The sequence below is a fragment of the Chiloscyllium plagiosum genome, unplaced genomic scaffold (assembly GCF_037043375.1).
Source record: "Chiloscyllium plagiosum isolate Xiang-an unplaced genomic scaffold, Cpla_swu_hap1 HiC_scaffold_5, whole genome shotgun sequence".
NCBI lineage: Eukaryota > Metazoa > Chordata > Chondrichthyes > Orectolobiformes > Hemiscylliidae > Chiloscyllium > Chiloscyllium plagiosum.
In genome coordinates this window covers 85,415,592-85,443,360 of record NW_028270143.1, presented here as the reverse complement: position 1 = coordinate 85,443,360, position 27,769 = coordinate 85,415,592, and the positions used below count along the sequence as shown (strand labels likewise).

General features: G+C 40.5%; 1 protein-coding gene across 5 annotated transcripts in view; it reads right to left on the bottom strand.

Moving 5' to 3' along the window:
- spag6 (sperm associated antigen 6) overlaps nt 1–27,769 on the bottom strand; it is a 208,789-nt gene that overhangs the window by 39,777 nt on the left and 141,243 nt on the right. For 3 of the 5 annotated variants that reach the window (XM_043690438.2, XM_087987397.1, XM_043690437.2), the window contains 3 exons: nt 22,874–23,026; nt 19,791–19,982; nt 5,423–5,539 (listed from right to left, as the gene is read on the bottom strand). In XM_043690438.2, coding sequence (XP_043546373.1) covers nt 5,423–5,539; nt 19,791–19,982; nt 22,874–23,026 — 462 coding nt within the window. Of the gene's footprint in view, nt 1–2,919; nt 3,583–5,422; nt 5,540–19,790; nt 19,983–22,873; nt 23,027–27,769 lie in introns of those variants that run through there. The other 2 variants (XM_087987398.1, XM_043690439.2) reach the window with 2 other exon arrangements.

Genomic DNA, 27,769 nt, shown 5'->3' with positions numbered 1-27,769 from the left:
ATATTTACTTGCACTGCTCAAATTCCTGATAATAGCATTATTATATCAGTATAAGCAGAGGGTTATCAGATGTCAAAGATGTGGAACATTTGCTATCATGAAAAGGATGTGCTGCTTTTTAATTGCCACACTTTGATATATGTACCATAATCAATCAAGAGCACTCGGTTGTTAAGAAATGACCTATTAGATGGGGTTTGGAGTCGGGGCATGATAGATTATTGTAGAAGATGGTGATGTTAACAATAAGGTTTAATGGAGGAACTAGAGCAAGGGACATCCAATTGCTGCACTCTGCACATACCTTGTGGAAGTGATGGTGGAACCTGTCATGTATTTTTTGGCTCCAGGAAGGAAAGGTCGAACCCATGTTTAGGGTTCTAAAAGTCATGCTAGAAAATCTAAGGGTATGGAAGATGGTTATGGTCATGTCATACATTCATCTCTCACAGGTTTGGAGTAGAATGGAAGGAACTGCTTAAAACCTTGTGGTCACTAGTAGTGGAATCATTGTCAATGAAGAAGCTCAGGCACCACAAAGATATTCTGCAGCAGTGCAGGGATACTGAGAGTGTAAAACACATAGAATAGTCTCAAGATGCGAACTACTTAAGTCTTCAGGGAGTGGACTTTCCAATATGACTCACATATCTTTGATGCAAGGACCATTTTAGTGCAACCATCCAGAAGCGCATAGTCACCAAAGTGCTCCCTGTATCACAGAGTACTTTAATGATAATGTTAATTCCCAACAAGGTTGAGGAATGCTGTTTAGATGTGACAGAATTGACAAAGTCAAAACTAGAGTAAAATGAAGAGTCACCATTTAATTACAGAGATAAAACAAATAAAAATTGATTACAAACAATGAGGAATGTTGAATTCAGCAATCAAACAGCTAACATCCAACAGTGTAAATGAAAGCATAACTTACAGATAATGATTCTCGTCAGCTTAGTCACCCTGGAAATAGGTTGATATAAGATTGCCTCTGGCCTCTTTATCTTAATGATGGTTATCCTGACCCATTTAAGGATTCTCATTCTCATTCTCACCTTCCTCCTCAGAGGTTTTCAACTTGTACCCTTATACATCCACCTTTTGTTCACTGGGACTGTGGTGGATACAGCAAACAACTATGGTGCAGGGCACTCAGACCTGGGTATTCTGTACCACACTGCCTGGTCCAGGCATCAGAACTTCATTTTCAAAAGGCCTATCATCTGTCCTGCAATGGCCCTGGTTGAACCATGGGTAGCGCTGTATCTCTTCTCAATGTCAGTCTGAGGACTTAGATTTGTTATCACGAAAGTGTGGAAAGGGGGGGGATCCCCTGTCACCCAGCAACCATTACGGATTACGGATTACGCATGTTAAGTAAAAGACATTGAAGTGTTCAATCAGCTATCTTCGCATTGCATGGTGGGGCATCCTCAATGGGCTTAACGGCCTGCTTCTGTTCCAATATTCTATGTGTCAAGAACTTTTCAAAGAGGCTCCTGTGAATGGTCCAGAATGTAAGAGCAATGGCAGCTCCCTGGATATCTAATGCTTACTTGCATTATCTGGCTGTTACAGTGACAAATGATTTGTATGTTAAGGAAATGGTTTGCTTTTCTATTGACAAGACTGCTGCTTCATGTTAAGGTGCTCTGATTGCTATGTGGTGCTCTAATTGCACCCTGAATCTGCAGAAAATAGTGCTGGCCAAGAATCCTAATTCCTTAGCTATCTGCCCTCCTTCTTCAAAGAGGAAACACATTAACTTTCGGGCTCTTGAAAAGTGAGCATCATTGATTTCTTGAATATATTTATGAGTTGATATCTGAGAAATTTTTCAGAACAAATTATGGTGAACATCAGAGATTGTGTTCACTGCAGTGATTTGCAGGCTTCCCTATGACACATGATACCACTCCCATTCTGTACCTCCATCATCATTTCAAAACTCCCCCATGATTCTTCACCCTACATGTTTTTGTTGAGCCCTTTTACATTACTATAGTAGATGGCCCCTTTAATAGATTATTTCTGACCTGCTAGTCTACTCAGGAGTAGAGTGGGGAAATCTGCAAGAGGCATGTGGAGACTGGCCTGGCAGTTGAAATGGAGGAGGGGGAATGTAAAGACTATATAATATACTTGGTAAATAAGTGTTATTAGTTGTATTAATTTGGTGTCATTTAAAAGTTAACCAGCAGAGCCAAGAAATTATCATCGTTGTTCCCATTTTATGCCCAGAGCCCCTCATGAGCATGCTGCTAATGTCTTTTCTGTATTCTCTCCATATCAAAACAATTCACCCTTAGTTTCCTTGACCAAGCCTTTGAGTTTGTACTACCAGACCCAACCCAATCACATTCAATTATTCCTTATGACATTAACCATTCCCTCAGCTGTCCAATACAACTGATGCAATCTAGAGACTAGTTGCGTGCAGACTTGACAATGCCACGGACAGACTACACAGATCTCCCAGTTTATGGGTGAACCAGCCCCTGAATGACCATGGTTCATCCCCTAGATTGAATTTGAAGGATGTTCCCAAACAACTGACCAGTAATGCCTGTTCTGATTTTGCTTGACTTCCAGAACTGATCATGGCCCAATCCACAGACTGAAATGTTGCTATTTACTCAGGTTTTTTTGGACAAACTGTCTGACTGACTGTGGCCAACTCCCTGAACCAGAATTGGGCCAGTCCCTGCACTGACTGTGATGGTGCTCCCTCACCGAAAGTAGTCCACCCTTGCTCCACAAGCCATACCTCCTCTTTCCTGTTCATGCCTCTGGTCTTCATTCATATGCATTGTATTCGCCATGTACACTGCAGGTAAAGCACCACCTCTGACATTGACATCACACTGTATAGCCACAAAATGCTGCCTTACTTTCTACATTGAGCTGCCCACCAGAAACACAAGCTCCTGTTTACTTTCTCCATCAAGCTGCCAAACAAGTGACACAAACTACTATGTTAACTTGCACACTAAACTGTCACTCTGAGGCACAAGCTGCTGTGTTGCCATTCTCCATTTAGGTTCAGTGATGGCTCAAACATTCCAATGCCAGCTACAGTTGTAGAACTTACAGTGTTATGACCCACTGGGGTGGCATGCTGGAAATCAAGTTTTGGAAATTCCTGGAGTCTTCACAAAACTTAAAGATTTTTAGAAGTACACAAAATTCTCCAATTTACTCTTTTTTAGACCTAGGTTGAGAGAAAGTATGAACAGGTTTCTGTAGTTAACAAAAAACATTATTTATTACAGGTAATTAATCTCTGGCTACACCATCAGCATATAAAACTCATCCCCTTATAAACTCCTACACATAAACACACACACAGACAGAGAGAGAGAGAGAGAAGAAAAAAAAGGGTTCTGGATGGAGAGATCTTTGAATAAATAATTCAGTGATTCTTGTTCAAAAGAGTTGCTGAGATGTTTCTTATTGTTCTTCTGCTGCTCAGTTGTCCTTTTCCAAATGCTTCCATTGGTTTTCAAGATACACAGGGTGGCTAGTTCACTTATAAAAGAGTCTCTGACTTATCAATTAAAAAGTCACACCATACAACAACCGCTGAAAGAAAGATAAATTGTTTTTCTTAGACAACGGAGGAAAAGCTCCTGGCTGGAGACCTGATAGTATTGCTGTATCTTGTCCCTAGCCTCAAGCTGTTCAGTTACCTGAGAACCAATCACATGATTGTTGGCAGGCAGAAGATCTTTGTCATCGATAACTGGTCACTAGTCCACAAACCAAAAATCTTTTTGATGCTAAATAAAGCTCCAACTGTACAAAACCCTTTGGTCCCAGTTCATCTGCATAATCCACAGTTGTTCAAAACAGCGTTCACAATGAATATCAAATTACTGGCTTTCAAACCATGCAGCAATCCTTGGTTTTCCTGAAGAAGGGCTTATGTCCGAAACGTCGATTCTCCTGCTCTTTTGATGCTGCCTGACCTGCTGCGCTTTTCCAGCAACGCATTTTTCAGCCTTAAATTTCTATGTCTAAATTATAATGCAAACTGTCTATCTCAACTGTGACATGGAGGTGTTGGTATTGGACTGGTGTCAAAAATCACATGACACACTAGCTGCCTGAGGAAGGAGCGGTGGTCTGAAAGGTTGCAATTTCAAATTAGCCGTTTGGATTGTAACCTGGTGTCATGTGATTTTTGATTATGTCAAATGTATTTATACCCTCTACCAATGGAGGTGCTGTAATCGGACCAGAGAGTCAGGGTTGTCTGGCAACATGCACTTACACATACAGGAAAAATGGTCAATGATGTTAGAAGGTATAACTTTATTTGCGTTGCATGGCTGACCACTTGTCCTGCTCTTACATTGGTGTGTGTTGGAAGGATTTATAGGTTCATACTCAATCTGCTTGGCCATGTCATGAATGCAACTAGTACTGCTAATGGGAGTTATAATTACAATATACCAAACTTAGAAACGGGGCCTTCTATTACAATTAAGACATATCATTTTAGAATAGAAATGTAACAGCAAGGAAGTCACATTTGATTTTAAAATAAGAGCTGAATTATGCCCAACTGCCCCACTCTAATTAAAAGAGACCAAAGGGGCACCTTTTTCACGCAGAGCTGCCAGAGGAAGTGGTGGAGGCTAGTACAATCGCAACAATTAAAAGGCATCTGGATGGGTATATGACTAGGAAGGGTTTGGAGAGATATGGGCTGATTGCTGGCAGGTGGGACTTGATTGGATTGGTATATCTGGTCGGCATGGACGTGTTGGACCGAAGGCTCTTCTGTGCTGTACATCTCTACAACTCTGTGACTCTATAATTGTCCTCCAGCACCACTTCAATCAAAGACTATGCCCTTTTAGTGACAAGGTTATGGATTCAACCCCCACTCTTGAGATTTAAGTAAAATAATCTGGCTGCTACCTTAGTTCAGTATCAAGGGAGTACCGACTCTTGGAAGTACTGTCCTTTGAGTTAGATGTGAAACCTAGACCACTATTCCAAAGAAAGCAGAGAAGTCTCAACTGTGGCCTGCACAATACCTTGCCTCAATTAATATTACTAAAATCAATTACCTGGTCCTTTTCTCACTGCTACTTGTGGAACTTTATGATGTGCAAACTGGCTTTGGCATTTCACTAAATTACACCAGTGACTACATTTCAAAACTGAACTAACGGTAAAGCACTTTGAATCATCCTGACATTGTGAAAGACACATTATAAATGCAACTTCTGATTGTACAATGAAACAAAAACTATCAATTAAGCATTATAGAAAATACAATTGTTTTTTGTATACTCCAAAATCTATCATGCACACTAAAGATGAACACATCTATCAGCTTCTAGTAAATGCAATATTTGATTCACATTAGTGGGTCAATGGATTTTTGATATAAATGAAGTGTATTTCTTACCTTACTATATTGTCCAACAACATGTTTAAGGACATTGGGAGGAGCATCATGTAGTAGTGGATCAAGAGCTGGCAGATATGTGCATTTCTGCAGGATATTTTTCAGGGCCTTTTTAGCCTGTTGAAGTGGAAAGACAGAGTGAAGTTGTAAAGCATCTGTTGAAAACAATGTTTGGAATTTGCAACACATCATGTCTGAAATTCCTGGGATCGAAACATCGGTCTGCCTGAATGTTTGCAGTTGGCTCAGTTATAGATCTCTGAAATGAGGCACTACTTGTTTGGTCAGATATGAAAGGCAATGATTTTAAACACAGCATTGAGTCAAATAAAAATACTAACAAATTGTAAATAAAATTCAATGTTTGAATGGGTATAAATCCACATAACAATTCAACAATATTATACAAAGTATGATCTACATCATCCAATTAATACAAAAACAGTTAAACCAAGCAATGAGAAACCAATGCCAATGAAAGTTGCTCTGATGAAGGAATTTAGCATCAGTATAGTTCACCTCTTTTTGATAGTAATTTTATCCTTACAACTATGAAATAGATAGATTATTAGATAAATGCTTTTTTCAGTTAAATTGGCATCACATCTTCAGATGAGCACCAAATTGATTTAGTTTTCCACTAGTGAACAACTTGGCAAGTATTGTGCCAATATCAATCTGTAGGAACTAAAATTGTTGGAAATGCAGTAGTCCTACAACTAATTTAACTAGCAGCTCATGTTGCATTATTAAACGATCTCAGACCAGACAGGCATTAAACCTTAAAGGATGGTTAGAGGGCATTATAACATGTAAGGTTCCAATATAAAGTTACTGCTCTACCTTTAGTGCCTGTAAAAGTAATATTAGTAGCCTGCTTGCAGTTTCTGTGTCTGCTTTATGTAATCAGTAAGCACAGAGCCCAGGCCATTAGCAACTCTGTGTTGAACCTGATGTTTTTATGGCCACATCCGAGATGCGTCATGGTTTTTGGAGGGATTTTCACCACAGGGTCTACTGAAGTCTCTCACCATACCTTACTAATGCATACCACTGCCCCTAACTCACATATGTAATTCGAGCCCCATTTTGCCATAGTCTTAAGGCTATGCCATCGTGAGAAGGCCTCTGTTCACCTAGATGAGCACTAGCATTCCAAAGGTGCCCTGCTCAGTGATGGTCAGAATATGAACATGTCAGAGAAGAAGATGGCACTGTGATTCTCCAACAGTGATTTGGAGGCCTTGTAGGTTAGGGTGGAGTGAAGGAGAGGAGACCTCTTCATGGAGGACAGGCAGAGGCGGCCACATAAACAGACCCTGGCAGCTATTCCAAGGTCACCAACCAGGTCAGTGCCATTTCAATGGTGCAGAGGAACGTCCATTCTTTGTTATGCTAAGGTAAGTGCCACACTCCTCTCTGCCTCACACTCACTCTATCTCTGCTACTGCACCCATTTCCCACCAAGGTTCATGCTCTGCCATTCTCACTATTGCCTGCAACATCTTCCCTCACTCACTCTCCTAACATCCAACACGACTAACCCTGCATACTTGTCGTGCCAAATGTAAGTATAAAAGCATAAAAGATGGAGTGATGTGCTCCCAACGTTGAGACGGCATTTCCAATCTTCTTGTCTAATTCTGCATCACCATTGCTTACATCTCTCAGACCGCTATGAGATTCCACCATCTGAAATCATAAATCACAAAATCATACAGTACAGAAGAGGTCCATAGGCTCATTGTGTCTGTACCACCAAAGATACCCTACTACCTACAGTAATCACACTTTCACATGCTAGGCCCATAGCTTTGAATGTACCTGCTTCAACGACCATTCCAAGCAGTGCATTCCAGACACCCACCATCCTCTGGGTGAAAACATTTTTCTTTAAATCCCCTCTAAACCTCCTGACTTTCACTTTAAAAGGGCTCTTCATCCTTCTGTTCCCATTGTAAATCATTTCCACCAACATTCCAGTGGCCTGCATGCCTAATTGGCATGTTGCTCAAGGTAGCTGGTTACTTAAGTAATTGAAGATGGATGCAGTAGGACTCATTTTCCATCTCAGTACCAACCGTTCTGTCCTAATGAGGGGTCGCTGCATTTCCCTCTTTCCCATGGGCGATCTGTTTCCTATCATTTTCCCTGCCTCTTTACTATTTTCAGTTGGTTGGAAGTAAAGGGAAGGACTATCTTCGAGACTAGAGATTTGTGGATCAGCTTTTAATCATTAGCTAATGTGACCACCTGTCTAATCCTGGTTACTCTCTGTTCCTCTAGCATTCTTTAGATTAGATTAGATTACTTACAGTGTGGAAACAGGCCCTTCAGCCCAACAAGTCCACACTGACCCTCCGAAGAGCAACCCAACCAGACCCATTCCACTACATTTACCCCTACACCTACCACAATGGGCAATTTAGCATGGCCAATTCACCTCACCTGCACATGTTTGGACTGTGGGAGGAAACCGGAGCACCCAGAGGAAACCCACGCAGACACGGGGAGAATGTACAAACTCCACACAGAGAGTCACCTGAGGCGGAAACTGAACCCAGGTCTCTTGCGCTGTGAGGCAGCAGTGCTAACCACTGTGCCACCGTGCTGCCCATTATTGAAAATCAAATGGAGTTGTTGGAATTCTTTGACTTGATTTGATTTGACTGAACTTGATTTGACTTAACTTGACTTTTTTTTGTAATTGACTTCTGATTTTTTACTCCTACAAGAACTTTCAAAAGTTGATTAGAGTACACTGTTCCCAGGTAAAGGGACGGCAGACAAGTGGGAGGCTTTCAAAAGTGAGATAACAAGAGTTCAGAGACATTATGTTCCTGTTAGAATGAAAGATTAAGCTGGTAAAATCAGGGAATAATGGATGAATAAAGATATTGAGGTTCTTGTCAAGAATAAAAAGAATCATAAATTAGATATAGACAACTGGGATCGAATGAATCTGTTGAAGAGTATAAAATGAATAGGGGCATTCTTAAGAGGGAAATTAAAAGACAATGAGATAGTCTTGGCCAATATAGTTAAGGATAATCCAAAGAGATTCTACAAGTACATTAAGAATAAAAGGGCAACTAGAGCGAGAGTACAGCACATTAAAGATCAATGAGCTTGTCTTTGTGTTGAATCTAGGAGATGGGAGGGATGTTAAATTAATATTTTGCATCTGTTTGTATTGTGGAGAAAGAAATGGAGGCCTAAGCACTCAGGGAAATACATACTGGTAGTTTGAAAACAGCTCACACTAAAGAAGAGAAAGTGCTGGACGTCCGTATCCCAGGACGTTGTGGGAAGCTAGGGAGAAAATTGTCGGGCTGCTGGCTGAAATATTTGATTTATCTATAACCATGGGTAAGGAGCTGAAGGACTGGAGGGTGACTAATATTGTGCCTTTACTTTAGAAAGATTGTAAGCTAAAGCCTGGGATCTGGAGACTTGTGAGTCTGATACTGGTGGTGGATAAGTTGTTGGAGGTATTTCTGAAAGATAGAATTTACATGCATTTGGTAAGGCAAGCAAGGATTAGGGTTAGTCAACATGGTTTTGTGTGAAGGAAATCATGCTTCATAAACATGTTGAGTTTTTTGAGGAAGTGACCAAAAAGGTTGAGGAGGACGGAGCGGTAAATGTTGTTTACTTGGACTTTAGTAAAGTCTTTGATAAGGTTATGCATGGTAGACTAATTAATAAAGTTAGATTGCATGGGATTTAAGGTGAGTTTGCCAACTGAATATAAAATTAGTTTTACGGTAGGAGACAGAGAGGGTGGCAGTGGAAGGTTGTCTTTCAGACTGGCGGCCTATGACCAGCTGTATTCCACAGGGATCGGTACTGGGTCCACTTTTCTTTGTCATTTATATAAATTATTTGGATGAGAATATCGGAGGCATGTTAGTAAGTTTGCAAATGACACCAAATTTGGTGGTATAGTGGACAGTAAAGAAAGTTATCTAAGACTGCAAAGAAATCTTGATCAATTAGGTCAATAGGCTGACAAGTGGCAGATAGAATTTAATTTGGATAAATGTGAGGAATTGTATTTTGGTAAAACAAACAACTACAGGAATTATACAATTAATGGTAGGGCTCTGGGTAGTGTTGTAGAACAGACAGACACTGAGGGGTTCAGGTTCGTAATTAGTTAAAATTTACATCATAGGTAGAGTGATGGTTAAGTTGTTTAACACCTTTGCCTTCACTGCTCAGACATTTGAGTTTCGGAGTTGGGACATGGTGTTGAGGTTGTACAGGATGTTGGTGAGGCCTCTTCAAGATTACTTTGTTATAGGAAGCATATTATTAAATTTGAAAGGGTTCAGAAAAGATTAACCACAATGTTGCCAGAAATGGGGTATTTGAATTATAAAAGTAGGCTAGAACTTTTTTCACTTTAATTGTTCAAGTGACAGAATTTTAAAATCCTCGCAGGTAACTGTCCCTAATGTCTCCCAGGAAGGTGAATGCAGAAACCTCTATACTGTAACAGTGAAAAATCAAGTCAGCCTTTGGCAGTTTCTTTCAAAATTTAGCTTCAAAGTGACAAAGTTACCCACTCTAATTCTTTCATTGTATCTATGCATTCAAACTGCGACTACAAGCCCCTAATTTCTTACAACCAGACCCCAATCAAGTTTCCCAAATTTACTACAGTTTGAAAGGGATAGCTTACATTGTTAAGCTCCTACGTGAGGAGGGATAAATTGGCTCCCCTTCTTTATTCACTCACCCTGTTGGTTGATCATAACAATAATTTAGAAAGAATCTCCTCCATTGTTCTTACCTTTCTCCCAGACCAAATGAATGTGTTTTTTTAATTATATGTTTTTATTAAGAAAAAATAGATTTTTAAATATTACAACAAATACAAAACAATGCAATTCAAAACAGTATAAAAATAGTACAAAACTAAACCTAAATAATAAAAACAATTCCCCAACCCACCCTCCTATATAAATGTATAAACATATATAGAGAAGTATAAAATTAAAAAAAAACCTAAACTAGTTATTTAACTAACTAAATAAATACCTAACAACAAACAAATAAATAGTAATAACTCAGCCCAGCCAAACAAAACACTCATACATTCACAGTTCCTCCTCCCTGGATTTTGGACTCATGAAACACAATCGTTACGGCTATATAAAAGCCCTTGTTAGTGTGGCAGATAAATCTGCGTCCAGGTATTTCAAAAAGGGTTGCCATGTCTTGTAAAAATTATCAGTTTTGTGGTGTACCATATTTGTGAGAAAATCCAGGGAAATATGCTCCATAACAATCTTCCACCAACCCAACAAGGCCTGGGGGGGTTTTCTGATATCCAACCTAGCAAGATATTCTTCCTTGCACAGAATGTAAGAATATTGAAAAGTTTTGCCTTATGCGAGTCAGCAGAAAATACAATGGGTAGGCCCAAAAAGGAGCGAAATAGGGTCCTTCTCCACCCCTACACCTAAAATCCTCTCCATTGCACCCACCACAGCGCTCCAATATGTTTGAAGCCTGTCACAAGACCAAAGACAATGGGTAAGAGTACCCGTACAGACCTTGAGACCTTGCACTTGGGGCATGCTGAAGATATCCCTGGTTTAAATTTTGACAAACGGTCTGGGGCTAAGTGGACCCTGTGGAAAATGTTCAACCGTAAAGCATGGGTCCTATAGCAAATTGATGTCTTCCTTGCATTCTCCCAAATATCCTCCCATGCCTCTGAAGAAACTTCAACACCCAGCTCTCTTTCCCACATCTTGCAGAGTCGATTAGACTCATCTGAGGTGGCACCCCCCCAATTGGTGATAGAGAGTACTGACAGAGAGTGTACTCTTAGCCCTTAGTACCCCTCTTTCGATGTCAGATTTGTAGGGATCAGTCAAAAGTGTGGTCCTTTTTTGAATAAAATCCCTAACTTGAAAAAAACGAAAGAGGTCTCTATTAGATAACTTGTACTTCCGTACTAACTGATCGAAGGACATCATTACATCTCCCTCAAATAAATCACCCATGCAAGATATACCCCTAGCTGCCCAACGTTTAAATCCTGAATCTATCAGACCTGGTTGAAAACTCGGCATACCCACTAAAGGTGTAAACAAAGATGTTTTGCCAATATTACCTTACCTCTGCCGAATTGCCCTCCATGCTTTAACAGTATTGATGACTATTTGGTTATGGCAATATTCCCTAACTTTCCTCACCTTGTCCAAAAACAGCAAACTGGTAAGGGGACATCTTGCCTGGGAGACTTCGATATCTAGCCATATTGAAAGAGGCTCCCCACAAACCCAATCACTTGCGTAGGTCAAAAGCGAGCTTAATTGGTAATTTTTAATGTCCGGAAGGTCTACTCCTCCCAATCTGTGAGGCAACTGCAGTTTGGCTAATTTAATAAGGGGCCGTTTATGGTGCCACATAAAGGAGCTGAACCAACCGTTCAGTCTCCTGAGTGTTTGTTTATTGAAAATCAGGGGGAGCATCCGTATAGGGTATAGCAAACAAGGGAGAATATTCATCTTAATAAGCGCTATCCGACCCAACCATGAGACTGGAAGTGCCTCCCATCTTTGGAGATCTTGTTTAATTTTTTCAAATAATTGAGTAAAATTGGCTTTCAACAGCCAATCCAGAACTGGAGTAATGAATATGCCCAAATACACAAACCCCCCCTGTGACCACCTAAATGGCAATCTATAGTCACTCTCAAGAGCCAACTCTTTCGTAAGGCCACCCATAGGCATAGCCTCTGATTTAGCAAAATTAATCTTATACCCTGAAAAAGCGCCAAAAGCGTGAATGCATTGTATCAGGCAAGGCACTGAGATGCTAGATTTGTCAAGAAAATTAGAATATCATCTGCATACAGCGAGATCTTATGTAATTTTGACCCCACTTCTGAAGCTGATATATTGAGATCCCCACGAATGGCCTCTGCCAACAGTTCAATCACCAACGTAAAAAGTAATGGTGAAAGGGGACAGCCCTGCCGGCTGCCCCTAGAAATATTAGAATTGCTTGATCGTACCCAGTTGGTAATGACCGCAGCGAGAGGTACACTGTAGAGAACCTTAACCCATCTTATGAAAACTTCGCTCAGACCAAACCGGTCTAGAGTATAGAAAAGGTACGGCCACTCAACTCGGTCAAATGCCTTCTCTGCATCTAAAGAAATCACCAATCCCTGTATTGACTGCTGTTGGCATGCTTGAATTACGTTAAGCAGCCTCCTAACGTTATTGGAGGATCTGCGACCCTTTATGAAGCCCGTTTGATCCTCTTTAAACTAGAGGGTAACACAGTCTCCAGCCTTAACACATGAGCCTTAGAGAGGATCTTAAAGTCCACATTTAAGAGTGAGATGGGCCTGTATGAAGCACAGTCTTCCGGATCCTTGCCTTTTTTAAGGATAAGTGAAATATTGGCCTCTCTCAGAGACGGTGGGAGACAAACACGACTGTATCAATCATTAAACATATTCAGCATCGGGCCTGACAGTATTCTTATAAATTCCTTATAGAATTCACTGGGAAGTCCATCAGGACCGGGCGCCTTTCCACTCTGAAGCTGCCTCACAGCTTCCTGCACTTCTTGCTCTGATAATGGGACATTGAGAAATGACTGTTGTTCGGGAGTCACACCTGGGAGCTTCAGATCTCTAAAAAAGGATTCCATTTTGGCCTGCCTCTCCTCACAATTCTCAGACTGATATAACTTAGAGTAGAATCTCTGGAATGCCACATTAATCTTTTTAGAATCACATGTTAGGTTCCCAGACCCTTCCCTAATCGCTGTAATGGTTTGTGGGGCACTCCTCTTTCTGGCAAGGTATGCTAAGTATTTGCCTGGCTTGTCACCATGCTCGTATAACCTTTGCTTTGCAAAAGCCAGCTCCTTCTTTGCTGTCTGCATGAGCACGGAATTTAGTGCAGACCTCAGTGCCGTAATCCTCTGTAGTTTGACCAACGAGGGTCTGTCAAAGTAGGCCTTCTTGGCTACTTTCAACCGTGCTTCAAGGAGACGTTGCTGCTCACCCTTCTGCTGCTTCCTACTTGTGAAATATGAAATAACTAACCCTCTGGCATACACTTTAGCAGTTTCCCAGAGAACAGATGAGCTATCAACAGAGCCTATGTTGATGTCTAGGAATGCCCAAAGTTCCCTAGAGAAATACTCCACAAACTTGCTGTCCATGAGAATAAAGGGGTCCATTCGCCAGTACTTTGCATCCACTGTAACATCCTTAATTTTAACCATGAGGTACACTGCAGCATGATCAGAGATGGCAATATTACCAATCGTACAGGATGCCACCAGATCCAGAGTTACCGCAGGGGTCAGAAAAAAATCAATCCTCGTGTGACATCTGTGTGGATTGGAGAAAAATGTGAAATCCCTACCTGTAGGGTGGAGACACCTCCAGACGTCCACCAATCCTAATTCCCCACACAAACCCAATAACTGTTTAGTTTGTGCAGAGGGTATGAGGGACCTTTAGGCAACCTGTCTACTGTGGGGTCCATGAGGCAGTTAAAATCTCCCCCTATAATGATGTGCCGAGACTGGAGACTTATCAGTTTAGAAAAAAATCTACCAAGAATTTAAGAGGATGAGCTGGGGGACAATAAACATTTAAAATGCCATACTCTTCCCCATTTATCAAGGCTTTAAGAATTACAAACCTCCCATATGTGTCTTTAACACATTCCAACAATTTAAATGAGAGATTTTTCCTTACCAATAAAGCCACTCCCCTACTTCTGGTATTAAATGATGAAAAATAAATTCGGTCAAAGCCATTCTGCTGTAATTTCAGATGCTCCTTGTCATTCAAATGTGTCTCCTGTAACAAAGCAATATCCACCTTCTCCTTTCTAAGACTCAAGAGTACCTTCTTCCTCTTAATTGGTGAGTGACTTCCCTTGATATTCCAGGTACACCATTTAATCAAATCATTAGCCATAATCTTCTGCAATTACATTTAAATTCCAGAGAGGAGGAACCCAAACCACAAATTGCTGAGCCTTAGTGTCGCATGGTTCACTAAATGTAAAAAATACATAAACTAAAACCACTACATTTAACAAACATACAAAATTAATAAAAATAAAAAACAACAAACTAGAAAACAAACCAACATATAAAACGCCAATAGTGCTGAGTAGGGGAACTCACCCCCTGCCCGGAGGGGGCAACTACCCGTCCCGAACTGCCCATAAATAGGCATCTAACCATCTCAACCACCTTCACTTCTCCCAGCTAGAGCCGCATCGCAAGCACAAGCTAAAAAGAATAAACACCCCATGGAATATCAATATGAATAAAAAAACATTCTTTTATAAAAAAAGGGGGAATAAATACCCCACCCATCCTTTGGTATGTCCTAACTTAGAAATTTAAAATGTACATCTTAACCACCGCCAAGACATAGTTTGAACCAAATTATTATCAATAGAGGAAAAAAAAGGGAAAAACAAAGCTCCAACCGGATTTCCTCCATTTCTTTTACAGAATGATAAATACATACCCAAGCAACAATATTTATACATACTACAATTGTTTAAATTAGGTTAGTTTGTCCAGAAAGTCTCTTTCCTTCTCCGATGTGTCAAAGAGATGCATGGATCCATCAAAGGTGATCCGAAGCACTGCCGGATATCTCAGGGAGTACTGAATCTCAAGCTCCTTCAATCTTCTCTTGACACCATCATACGATTTTCGTTTCTGGATCACCACCGCAGAAAAGTCCTGAAAAAACATGATCTTAGACCCCTCGTAAATTAGGGCTTTTGGATCCTTCCCCTGGAGTCTGGAGTCCATGACTCTCTCCTTATCCCGGTAATGATGGAACCGCACGAGGAAAGGACGAGGGCTTCACCCAGACCCAACCTCCGTGCTGTGACCCGGTGAGCCCTCTCGATCTTCAATCCTCTCATGCCAGTCTCCAAGTCAAGGAATTTCGGAAGCCAATCTTCAACAGATTCCGCAGGCCGCTCACCTTCCTTACCCTCAGGCAGACTGATGATCCGAATGTTTTTTCTCCTGTCCCAGTTTTCAAGATCATCCACTTGGTCATGCAAATTACGTACCTGTGTCTTCAGGGCTTGAATCTCTTCCTTGAATGAACTGGCATCAGCTTCCACCACTGTGACCCTGTGCTCCACCTCATCCGTCCTCTTCTCTAGGTCTCCCAGCTGCTGCTCATGCTTCTGCAGCATGAGAGAGACTGGAAACAGCTTCTCTTCAATCCGTTTCTCCAACATCTCGCGAGATTTCGAGAGCTGGTTTACCAGGTCCTGGAGAGTAATCGGCTCCAAGGCTGCTGCAGGCTGAGCTGCAGGCCTGGCCTCAGATGCTCCTCCTCCCTTTTCTGGACAGCTGAAAATACAGGTAAGTCAATTTTTAAATGTTTCTTGGGGCTCCACAATCTTTCCAACACCCCAAGAAACCCTGATGACCTGGGTTGGGTGGGTTAAAGGACTGTCCTGCTCCTGCTGCGATGCAAAGCTCTGCAGTGTGATCTTCTCAGATCGCCGCCATCTTAGATCCCCCGAATGTGTATTTTAAAAAGAGCCAATTTAACAAGGCTTTGAGATGACAGAAGAGTGAGCTTATTAGTTATTAAATGTGAGAAGAAAGTAACATAACACCCAGTTTAGAATTGAGAAGTGAGTCCAAGTAAAAGGCATAAAAGATGGCATCTGTGAAGCGTAATCAGAGATAACTTTTCGGATCTAGTGACCCTTCGTCAGAACATTAAGGAGTTCTGAGGAAGGGTCAATGGACCCATAACGTTAACTCTGATTTCTCTTTACAGACACTGCCAGACCTGCTGAGCTTTTCCAGCAACGTCTGTTTTTATTACCTTCTTAACATCCTCGGAGAAAGTGAGGACTGCAGTTGCTGGAGATCAGAGTCAAGAGTGTGGCACTGAAAAAGCACAGCAGGTCAGGCAGCATCCAGGGAGCAGGAGAATCGATGTTCGGGCATAAGCCCTTCATCAGAAATATCCTACCTCACCTCTCAGCAGATTCTAGCTCCATTCTGCCAGCTGCCACTTCTGGAAGAAGTCACCAACCACCAGATATTTTCCAAAAGATTGGCATTGTTAGTGTTGACACCATCTTTAAAAGGAAGCTGTGCCTGCCCGGCTTGTTGAAAGACAGTAGTTCTGAAGATGTGTGAACATCAATGGCAGGGTCCTGGAGGTCGTCATGGATGGGGTGGTGTGGAGGAGGACTGTCTTCTTCCTGAAGCACCAGAGAAGGTCAAGCAACCAGTATTTGGCACCTGCTCCTGGTCATGACCCTGGTCAGGACAATATCTTCAGTACAGAGGAACAGCCAGCATTGCTACAACAAGGTTAAAGACCTCAACTTCAGGAGGGTAAGTGCCACACTTCTGTCCCTGCTAAGTTACAATAGGAGGGGATGAGCCTTGAAGGAAGTGGTGAATTAACTACTGCATTCACCTCCCCTCAAGGCTCATCCCCTGCCATTTTCACTGTAGCATCAACATCTTTTGCCCTCTTGTCCCTTGCAGGAGAAGACTAGGGGGGTGGTTGAAGATGCCCTCCAACGCATCTCATCCACTTCCTGCACCTCCGCTCTCAAACCCCACCCCTCCAACCCTAACAAGGACAGAACCCCCCTGGTCCTCACCTTCTACCCTACGAACCTTTGCATAAACCACATCATATACCGACATTTCCGCCATTTCTAAACGGACCCCACCACTAGGGATATATTTCCCTCTCCACCCCTTTCTGCTTTTTGCAAAGACCATTCCCTCCGCGACTACCTGGTCAGGTCCACGTCCCCTCCAACAACCCACCCTCCCCTCCTGGCACCTTCCCCTGCCACTGCAGGAATTGCAAACCCGGTGCCCACACCTCCCCCCTCACCTTCATCCAAAGCCCCAAAAGGAGCCTTCCACATCCATCAAAGTTTCACATGCACATCCACCAATGTAATTTATTGTATCCATTACTCCTCTACATTGGGGAAACTGGATGCCTTCTCGCAGAGCGCTTTAGGGAACAGCTCCAGGACACCCGCACCAATCAATCCCACCGCACCGTGGCCCAACATTTCAACTTCCCCTCCCACTCTGCCAAGGACATGCAGGTCCTGGGCCTCCTCCACCGCCACTCCCTCACCACCCAACGCCTGGAGGAAGAACACCTCATCTTTCGCCTCGGAACACTTCATTCCCAGGGCATCAATGTGGACATCACGAGTTTCCTCATTTCCCCTCCCCCCACCTTACCCCTGTTCCAACCTTCCAGCTCAGCACCATCTTCATGATCTGCCCTACCTGCCAATCTTCCTTCCTATCTGCTCCACCCTCCTCTCTGACCTACCACCTTCATCCCAATCCCCATCCATCTATTGCACTCTTTGCTACCTTCTCCCCAGCCCCACCCCTTCCCATTTATCTCTCCACTCCACAGGTGACTGGTCCCTGTATCAAAATTCTGCCTGTTCCCTTCCAATCCTAGGAAGTTCAAATCAAGGAACATGTCATGGCCACCCACACACAAATGTCCTCAGCATCACCCATTCAAAGTTCCAAGGTCAAGGGCTCCACTGCTGAGCAGGTTCCCGCCACATGACATTCGCATCTTTTTTTCACAGAAGTACTCCTTTAAAATGTCTGTTAATAGCATAGTATCATATGAAAAAGAAAATATTTGTTTGCTAATATTATCAAAATTAGTTTCTGAATGTCCTAACTGTGAACTGTTTTTGCAGCCTTCTTCACAATATCATTTAAAATTGTTTTCATCCAGCTGTAAACTCATTGGCTGAACCATACAGATGATTCCACATTGTATACATTAATTTCTCAATTGTTAACACAAGAACAGAGGAACATTTTGCAATGACTTTCTGTCAACTCATTATTTCAATTAGGTATAAAGTCATTTACAAGAATAAAAATAGGAAACGCAACATTGTGCAGGTACCTTTTATTGTAATGAACTATTGTTTATGCAGCCCAACAGAGTGAATGCAGTTTCTTTAAAGAATCTGCACTTCCAGCTTGATGTGCTTTAATTGGTCATCAAATGCATAAAAGCTGTCTGGACAATCAAGTATATGCCCTTTCATCCTACCAGCATGAAGACATTTTCGAAAAATCAACTAATGGCAGTACAAGTAGTCAACTGATTTTTATCTATAAATCAACAGTGTTTTTCTACTTGCTCTAAATATAATAGTTGGAGAGAACCTGTAGTCTTTAAATGTATGCAATGTACCCAGTTTAAAAATTTTCATTTGGTATGCTTCTAATGACTAGTTTAAGATGACTAGTTATGTTATAATCCATACTAGATAGTATTATGTTCTAGTAAAACTCATCATTCAAGTATGACTCTCAAAAACATACAGCAGTGCACTTCATAACACCTTCTTCAATTACCACATGATTAATTATAAAACAAAGGTGGTCAACAGCAAACATGCTGAGCTCTCACTGGATACAATGTTCACTCAATGAACTGATCCCAGTGATAAGCACAATAAGTGAGTAAATGAGTAACATGCTTATATGTTATTGTGATAGGTTCAAGACCATGGTAATGCACAAAATACAATTTACATCATCGTATAAACAAAACATTTTTACTACATGTTCAATTTTTCAAAAACTTAAATAATAAAGTAACAATTACTAAAATTAATCACGTGGTGTTTAACACAGTCAAGAACAATGCTGAAGGGATATGATTATGTGAAAAGGGTTAGACATAGAGATAAACGATGTATCTTCTACTTTAATAGATATGAAATGTTTTCTGTCATCTTATTTTACCACAATTTCCAGAAATCACAAGGATTCTCAGAAAAATGAGGTTTATAACAGAACAGCTGGCTTGCATTTCGTTAACCAGGTTATGTCTAGGGAATAGAAATTCTGTAATTAACCACTTGAGCTTCACTTTCATGGTTTATGACATCATCTAGCTCTCTACTGTGACACATTTCAAGCCAGCTATTATCCCCTAGGTAAACATTATTGACAGGAGATCAGGATTAATTCTTGTTACTAGAGATAATTCAGCATTAATACACACTTTAAAATCAATTTCCTAAAAGACCACCCATATAAAGAACTGTTTAAATACTTATTTTTTCCACTTCTCTTTACAAAAAGACTGTACATTATTTAAAATATGTAAGAATCACAAAGTTTAAAAAAAAGTAAAAGATAATTCATTATCATCTGAATAGTAAGCTTTCCTAATCTTTAAATAGGAGATAAAAGAGAAAAAAAATCTTAACTGCTTTATAGCTAAATTTGGCACTCTATTTGCAAGTGGGATCAAAAGTGACAGCCATGATGCATGTTTTACCTTAATCTGAAGGTCTTCAGAGCTTCCAGTCTGCATGTAGAGTGCAAGGAGCTTTGGCAGAACATTTGCCACAGCAACAGCACGTGCATGCTCTGGAGTGTGTCTTCCTATCTGCCCCAGGGCCCAAGCAGACGCTGCCTTAATGTGGTCTTCTGGTTCTTCTGACAGGCAGATAGCCAACTGAGGCACCCCCTGTAGTGTTGATCAGAAGCATGCAGTCTTAGTCAGAGACAGTACACGTGATAGGCTTATACTAATAAGCAATTTTAGAGGGGAAAAATACAGTTCTTTATTTCTACACTACACATCTTCCTAATGGGTGAAAGAGCAGTTCAGCACACAGCTGTTCAGTGTATTAGAGCCGGCATTTTTTCAGTTTGACAGAATGTCAAGGATAGTGAAATCCTTAGCTTGAAGCTCCATTACGCATATCACCAGTACAATATCTACTGTGGAAAATACACAAAAATTGAGAAGTGATACATCTTAAGGGAAGTTGCAGTTCATCTCAAACTATAACATGTAAAAATTAAATGACACTTCTAAACAGTTACTTTGTTCAGTTTTGAACATAACAATGAATTATTTTTCTTAAATGTTGTTTCCATGTTTAAAACCAGATCAAAGGCATGTTTGTATCTGGCACAAAAATGACAAAAATCTATTTTAATAATGAGGAATAGAACAATTATATTTTATTAGAAACACGCTGCTGTGGAAAGATAATTGGGATATATATGCTTAGGGCATCTCACCAGTTCTTTGTCTAACATTACAGTGTGACCTTTCTATTTTGGCAGCCCTGATAGTCTAAAATGCCAGACTGAACAAAGTAACCACTGAAGGAAAATGGTGATTCTTTTATTTTAGCCTTAAATTATATTATTGTTAAATCAAAATTAATTATGATTGACAACAGTATTGTAAATTTGACTATACTTTCATATATGTTTTGAGAATTTTGTTTTAATGAAACAATTGCTAATGTAACCAGCTGAATTTAAATAGTCTTCAAAATATTTTTGACCAAAACTCTTAACTGCAGGGCTAAACAATTCTAATTTAAAACTACAATTGACTTATATGTATCAATCTCTCAACAAGATGCAAATTGTAATAGTAATAATTAACTCAAAAACAAATCGCTATTCATTTTGTGCTGTAATAATTAATGGCAAGGTGAAGATCTATATGCACACAAGTTCCACCACTGCTTAATGTGGAGACATAGATTAATAGTCCATCTGTTTGATAAAATTACATGATTACATCTGTAGTATTTTTCAACTTTCTACAAAATAGAGCTTAATGTTTTAAATATTTTCCCATAATTCTACAAATTTTATAGGATGCCAAGTCCAACTTCTGTGTCTAATCATAGCTCATTTTGACAACTCATATTACCTTATTAGATTGCTAGTTACAACATGTCCAACAGACTATTTCAAGTTTTATTAATACTTCACTTAGTGCAGCAAGCAAGTATTCTTGAAATTATACATATAAAATAAGAATGAAAATTTCTTTGTTAGGCTGGTCACACTTTTGGAAGGCCAATAATATGAAATTCCAAATTGATCTTTTGAGAGTGGCAATAAAAGGGTTGCCTGATACTTGAAGCTGCCTGCCATTGTTTGAATTTGTTTTGTTAGTCCTGAGTTGAACCAGACCGATCAACAGCAGAACATTTTTGACAAAATAGAAACGAGCAGAGTAATTTCACCCTGTTTAAAGCATGAATGATTTTCAAATTGGCATTAACTAAGTTGTGAAGTATTGCAGCCTGAAAAATGGGCTTTGTAACTAACAGTTTCAATGAATATCAGATGTAAAAAATGATTAATTATAGGTAAAGAAATTTATTTTACGAGCCAGAGCTAAATTGCACAGTGTATTTTCAGACTGTCTTTTCATTTACAGAGCCTTGTACAAATCCAGCAAAGACTAATGGGATGAATTTTGTCAAACTCTTACAGCTCTGAAGTTCCTAAATGGAATCACACTTTTTAGTGGGTGCTGATCTACATCACAAAACAACAGACTCACTTAGAGAGGCCCTAAGAATGCCTGGGTTAATACGGAGAAAAATTCACACTGATGCAAAAGGGTGTAACCTTCTGTGGGTCAAAGATTAAAATACATTGTTCAGAAGTGTAAAAGGATTTGTGCTAACCATTTAGTCATTCTTTCTGTAGTAGTGCTTAAAGCTGACATCAGAGTCGAGGTTTATGATTTAGAATTATTTAACTGTTGGTAATCCATTTGTAAAAATAGAATGAATGCTAACAATACAATTGTTAGTTAAAAACTGTAAACTCGTGTCAAAAGTGGAAGAAGTTTAATTTTTCACCATTGACATCACCGAGTCAAGCCCAAAACAGCTCTAAAAACAAAATCAATAACTAATAAATTATTTTAGCAAGAATTTCTTGAAGGTAATTTGGTTGAAATACCAGCTCATTGCATACATATATATTTGCACCCACGATGTAATATACTTTTGATCTTGGCTGAGCTGTCAATAAAAACAGGATGAATAGAGATAAGATACTAATACAGGATGGAGAGAGAAGATCACTGAAGTAAAATCTCTTTCTCATAATGATTACATTTTTCTAAAATAATAGCAAGTATTTACACATACGCTGCACCTCGATCTGGCAATGAGACCTGGATCTGTAATCAGGTGAAGCAACAATACTAGGGGAGGGGTGGATAGGGGTATAATTAAATATCACATCACAACACTAGCAAAAAACCTTGAAGACTACTGTATCAAATTTTATTCAAAGCACAAATTACCATGATAAATATATTTAAATTAAAAGTCATAATTGAGATTTACTTTGACACATTCTGCATTAAATTAAAATAAAATAAACCTCCTTCTTCCTGAAATAGAAATAAACAAAATAATGAGTATTGTAGAATGTACATCTGCAACCTCAATTCCTCTGGGAGTACTAACCAGCAAATCAATATACCACTGCACTCCAATATGCTTTGCAGCTAGATTAATTTATAGTCCTTATTCTAGGGCGTCATTGTAATGGTAATACACAGATAATGAACCAGGCTCTAACCTTGGAGACAATCACTGCCATTGCCAGGTTCTCTGAGTGAGCTGCCACATAACCAAGCATCATAATACCAGGCAGCCTGACATTGCTTTTGGAATCACCGATATAATCAATGACAGCAGCCACACCTCCAGTATTAACAATAAGCTGAGACAGCTAGGAGAGGAAAAATAACAAGGTGGTTAGTCAGTCTTCATCAATAAAACAAGGAAATATTATTTGAAATGACCGGTGTCATCTATTTGTGTATATATTCATTATGGTTAAAAGAGTATTGCATTGTTTCTATTAGCCTATTGACATTCTAAACTCTGCTGTTTTTCTCTGCCATGAAGTAAGATTTGTTCCTCCTTATTGACCAAATATTGTTAACAGCTAATGAAATGGTCAACATGTGTGATCCAACCTGGATCACCAATGTTCAGTCTAAAATGGGAGGGAGTTTAATTACTTAATACCTCTATCAACTTTCTTGATTCTAAAGTAATTATAACAATATATTAATCAAAATAAGCTAATTGCTACAATTTTGTGCTGTACATTACAGGCTACAATCATTATTCATAGGACATTTTTATATTTGCGACCACTTAAGGAATATGTAAATTTATAATAATCTTGATATAATTAGGTAGCAAAATAGCCCATCAGTAAATATAAGGTAATATTTAAAATCAATTCTTTTCATTCAAATGTTTACTATTTATAAACCATCATAAATAATTTTCCAGTTTGGTTGTGACAACATTTTCAGATTATCCAGAATTTTAATTTCCTTTTGATTGTGTTTTTTTTAAATAAGGGAGCCAGTGAGGCCAGTTAGCTACAGTCAACAGATATTTTAGGCAGCAAAACAATGGGAGAATCAGAAGGAGTTATAGACTGGGTCATAAAAATGTTACTTGGCTCTAAAACTAAGAGTTTCCATCTGTAGCTGCAAAAAGTGTTTTTGATGTGATTCATGACATATTTCAGAAAACTAATCACATCTTCCCTATTTGCTCCCAACAATAAGAAATCTGAAAATCACTGTACTGTGGCTACCAACGTGAAATATTTCTTTGTCTGTGTCATTTTCGTCAAGTTTCACAAAGGGCTTCTCTGTTTTAGGGCTAACAGGCTTTCTTGTACTATCACCCCAAACTCACCCTTGCCCCATGTCACCCCCATGTCCGATGCTAGCCCAACTATACCAGACATTGTACTCAGAAGCACTTAGCTTCCAGAACAGACTGTCATCCCTGGTGATGGCACCATCTTCAAAATGACTGTAGTATCCCTGGATATGCACACAAGTCTGGAGTTGCCCTGCGTGGTTTGTGACATTTGCCCAGGATGTGGCAAATAAAGGAAAATTGACACCTTGCTTTGTGGACAGGCACCTAGAGATCCTAGTGGATGGAGTGGTATAGAGAGACATCCTCTTCCCCCAAGACAGGCAGAGGAGGCTATGCCACCTGACCGTGCCAGCCTGATCCAAGATTCTCACCTGGATCATTGCAATCTCAGCAAACTGCAGGAATGCCAGCAATGTAGAAAGACCTTCTGTGGTCAGCCAGGGTAAGTGTCACCATCTTCTCCCTGCTACTCTACCTACCTGCCACTAAGGCTCATATGCTATCCTTCTCATTATTAAATGCAACATTTTTTTCTCATTTGCTCTCACATACCCCAAACTCAACCTCTCTTAACCCTTTTCTGCACTTCCTACTCACTCACTCAGGACACTTCAATACAGCTGTGCCAATTACAATCATTTCACTCAATCTCTCCCTTTCTCTCATTCCATGAGAAAACAGTCCACAATAGGTCAGAAAAGAGCCAATAAAGGTGGTGGGCTGTCCAACATTTGGCTCCTTGCTCCCTACAGGAGAGGATTCTGACCAGTACATGACCAAGCTGCAGAACATCTACTTTCCATCAGTAATAATGACCCTGTTCCGGTTGCCTGCCATTTCAACTCACCACTATGTTCCCTGGGCAACATCTCTGCATCAGGCTTGCAGGAGTGCTCCAAAAAAGCTCAGCACACACTAGAAGAACAGCACCTCATTTTCCACTTGGGGACCCGGCAGCCTTCAGAGATCAATATTGAGTTCAATACTTTCATCCATGTCCTTACCACAATCCGCACAAACTGGGCCTTGTCATCACTGTCTGCCATAAACAACTCATTGACATCTACTGAGGATTCCAATTAGCAGCTATTCATTCTCACAGGCTGACTGTTACCCATCCTTTGTCTGACCAACTACTTTTCTGTCTCTCTGGGGTCCATCTCCAACTATCATTTACTCCATACTTTCTCCTCCCACCCCATCTTCAGCATATTTGCCAACCTTTCCTAGTTAAATCAGTTCTGAAGAAGGGTCACTGGACCCGAAATGTTAACTCTGCTTGCTCACCACAGATGCTGCCAGACTCGCTGACTTTTTCCAGCAATTTCTGTTTCGTTTCTGATTTTCAGCATGTGCAGTTCTTTGATTTGTTTTCATGACTAGCTTCCTGACTTTCTGTCTGTGCTGAACAGCAAGGCAAGTAGAGTGAGCCAAGTAGCTCGGTCAAGAGTTACAAGATGCTGAAAGAAGTCAAGGCAATGGAAGGATGCTATAAGCATCCAGGTAGGTTCATGGTGAGTAAGATCTAAGACAGCAAGTGAGCAGCCATGAGATGCAGCCTGATCCAATCTGTGAGCTGGATGCCTGGCCCTGTGAGCAAAATCCTTGCAATAGCCTTTCAATGCTGGTCGTCAGTGTGCCCCTAAATGCAGCTTTAAAGCACAGAAGTGGGAGGCAGTGTAGTACAGCTAGTTCTCTGGAGTATGCCTGAAATGTGGTTGCCAGGGGTCCAACATAGGGTCAAGACGGTAAATGGAAAGCTAGAGTCACCAGGTGTCTGCTCTGACTTCCAGGTTGGAAATTTTCAATGACCAGTTTCCTCGTGATGGATCGGAGGAGAGAAAGCAGCATATTATAGAGGTGAGATATGCAGTTAATGAGGTCGATTACAAGTAATAATTAATAGGCATTTCACCACTGTCTAGCAAGAATTTCAATGTGACATCCGCAAGTCTGACGGAAAATGCAGCTAGTTGCTGCTGATGTCGAGAAATGCCTTGCTGGACCCCTCACGTGATTCTCCCAGAACTCTCGCCATAGCTCACACTGTTCACTGCCGTATAAGATTCCTCTCTAACCATTTTTTGTATCGTCAGATGCTTAATCTGTGGAATGTTTTCATCATTTTCTGTTCTATTTATAAGGATAAATTTGGATTTGCTATGTTATAAATCTACAGAAAGTACAAGATAATTATAGTGTCATGCAAAATTTTTAAAAAAGCATCATTCACAGATCAGCACCATCACTGAGTCTTTTTCTCAGGCACAATAGCTTTGGCAAAATCTCATTCACAATCTCACAGGAGAAAGTGAGGACTGCAGATGCTGGAGATCAGTCGAAAAGTGTGGCGCTGGAAAAGTACAGCAGGTCAGGTCCTTGCTTATGCCCAAAACATCGACTCTCCTGCTTCTCGGATGCTGCCTGACCTGCTGTGCTTTTCCAGCTCCAGTGAACCTCTGCCAAGATTATGGTTCAGGAGTGGGAGATTCCCAGAGAAAATTCCTTGCATATATAATTAACCATTAGTGGAAATGGTTAATTATATATCCCAGAGAGTTAGGTCAGCGGATTGTGGATATTGTTCATGATGTCACAAATCAAACACTACTTCATCATTCAAGTAGTATTAAAAACATTATTTAGTTATGACAAAATGAAACAAAGCTAGATTGTAGTCTTCAGAGCTGAAAATGTGTTGCTGGAAAAGCGCAGCAGGTCAGGCAGCATCCAGGGAACAGGAGAATCAAGGTTTCGGGCATAAGCCCTTCTTCAGGAAAGTCCTTCATCACTGGCTAGGCCTACATTTAAATGTCTATCCCTGAGTGATCCACATTGTTATGGGACTGGAGATACATGTAGGCCAGGCCTGGCCAGATAAGAATGGCAGATTCTACTCCTGAAAGGAGGCTTGAAATCTTAAGGAAAACTAGAGAGAGAGAATAGGGCCCCTCAAGGACCAAAGTGGACATATATGTGTAGAACTGCAGGAAATGGGTGAGGTTCTCAAAGAATATTTCTCCTGTGTTTACCGTGGAGAAAGACATTAAGACTTGGGAACTTGGGGAAGTTAGTGGTGATATCTTGGATACAATCCATGTCACAGAAGAGGAGGTTTTGGACATATTAGAATGTATGAAGGTGGATAAATCTCCTGGTCCTGACCAGATATATCCAAGAACACTGCAAGAAGCTAGAGAAGAAATTGCGGGGGCCCTGGCTGATATTTTGCAGCATCAATAGCCACGGGTGAAGTCCCCGAAGACTGGACAGTAGTGAATGCTGTGCCATTATTCAAGAAGGTCTATAAAAAAGAAAGCCTGGGAACTACAGACCAGTAAGCTTAACATCTATAGTGGGTAAGTTACTTGAGAAGATTCTGAGAGATAAGATATACATGCATTTGGAAAGTCAGAGTTGGTTAGGAGTAGTCAGCATGGCTTTGTAAGTGGGAGATCATGCCTCACAAATTTGTTAGAGATCTTTGATTAAATCTCCTGGAAGGTTGATGAGGGCAGGGGAGTAGACAAAGTCTATATGTGTTTCAGTAAGGCCTTTAATAAGGTTCCACAGGGTAGGCTGCTCTAGAAGGTTAGAGCACATGGAATCCAGGACAAGCTGGTAAATTGGATTCAAAATTGGCTTGATGGTAGGAAGCACTGGGTAATAGTAGAAGGATACTTGTCGGACTGGAGGTCTGTGACTAGTGTAGTGCCTCAGGGGTCAGTGCTGGGCCCATTACTGTTTTTTATCCATATCAATGATTTGGATGAGAATGTAC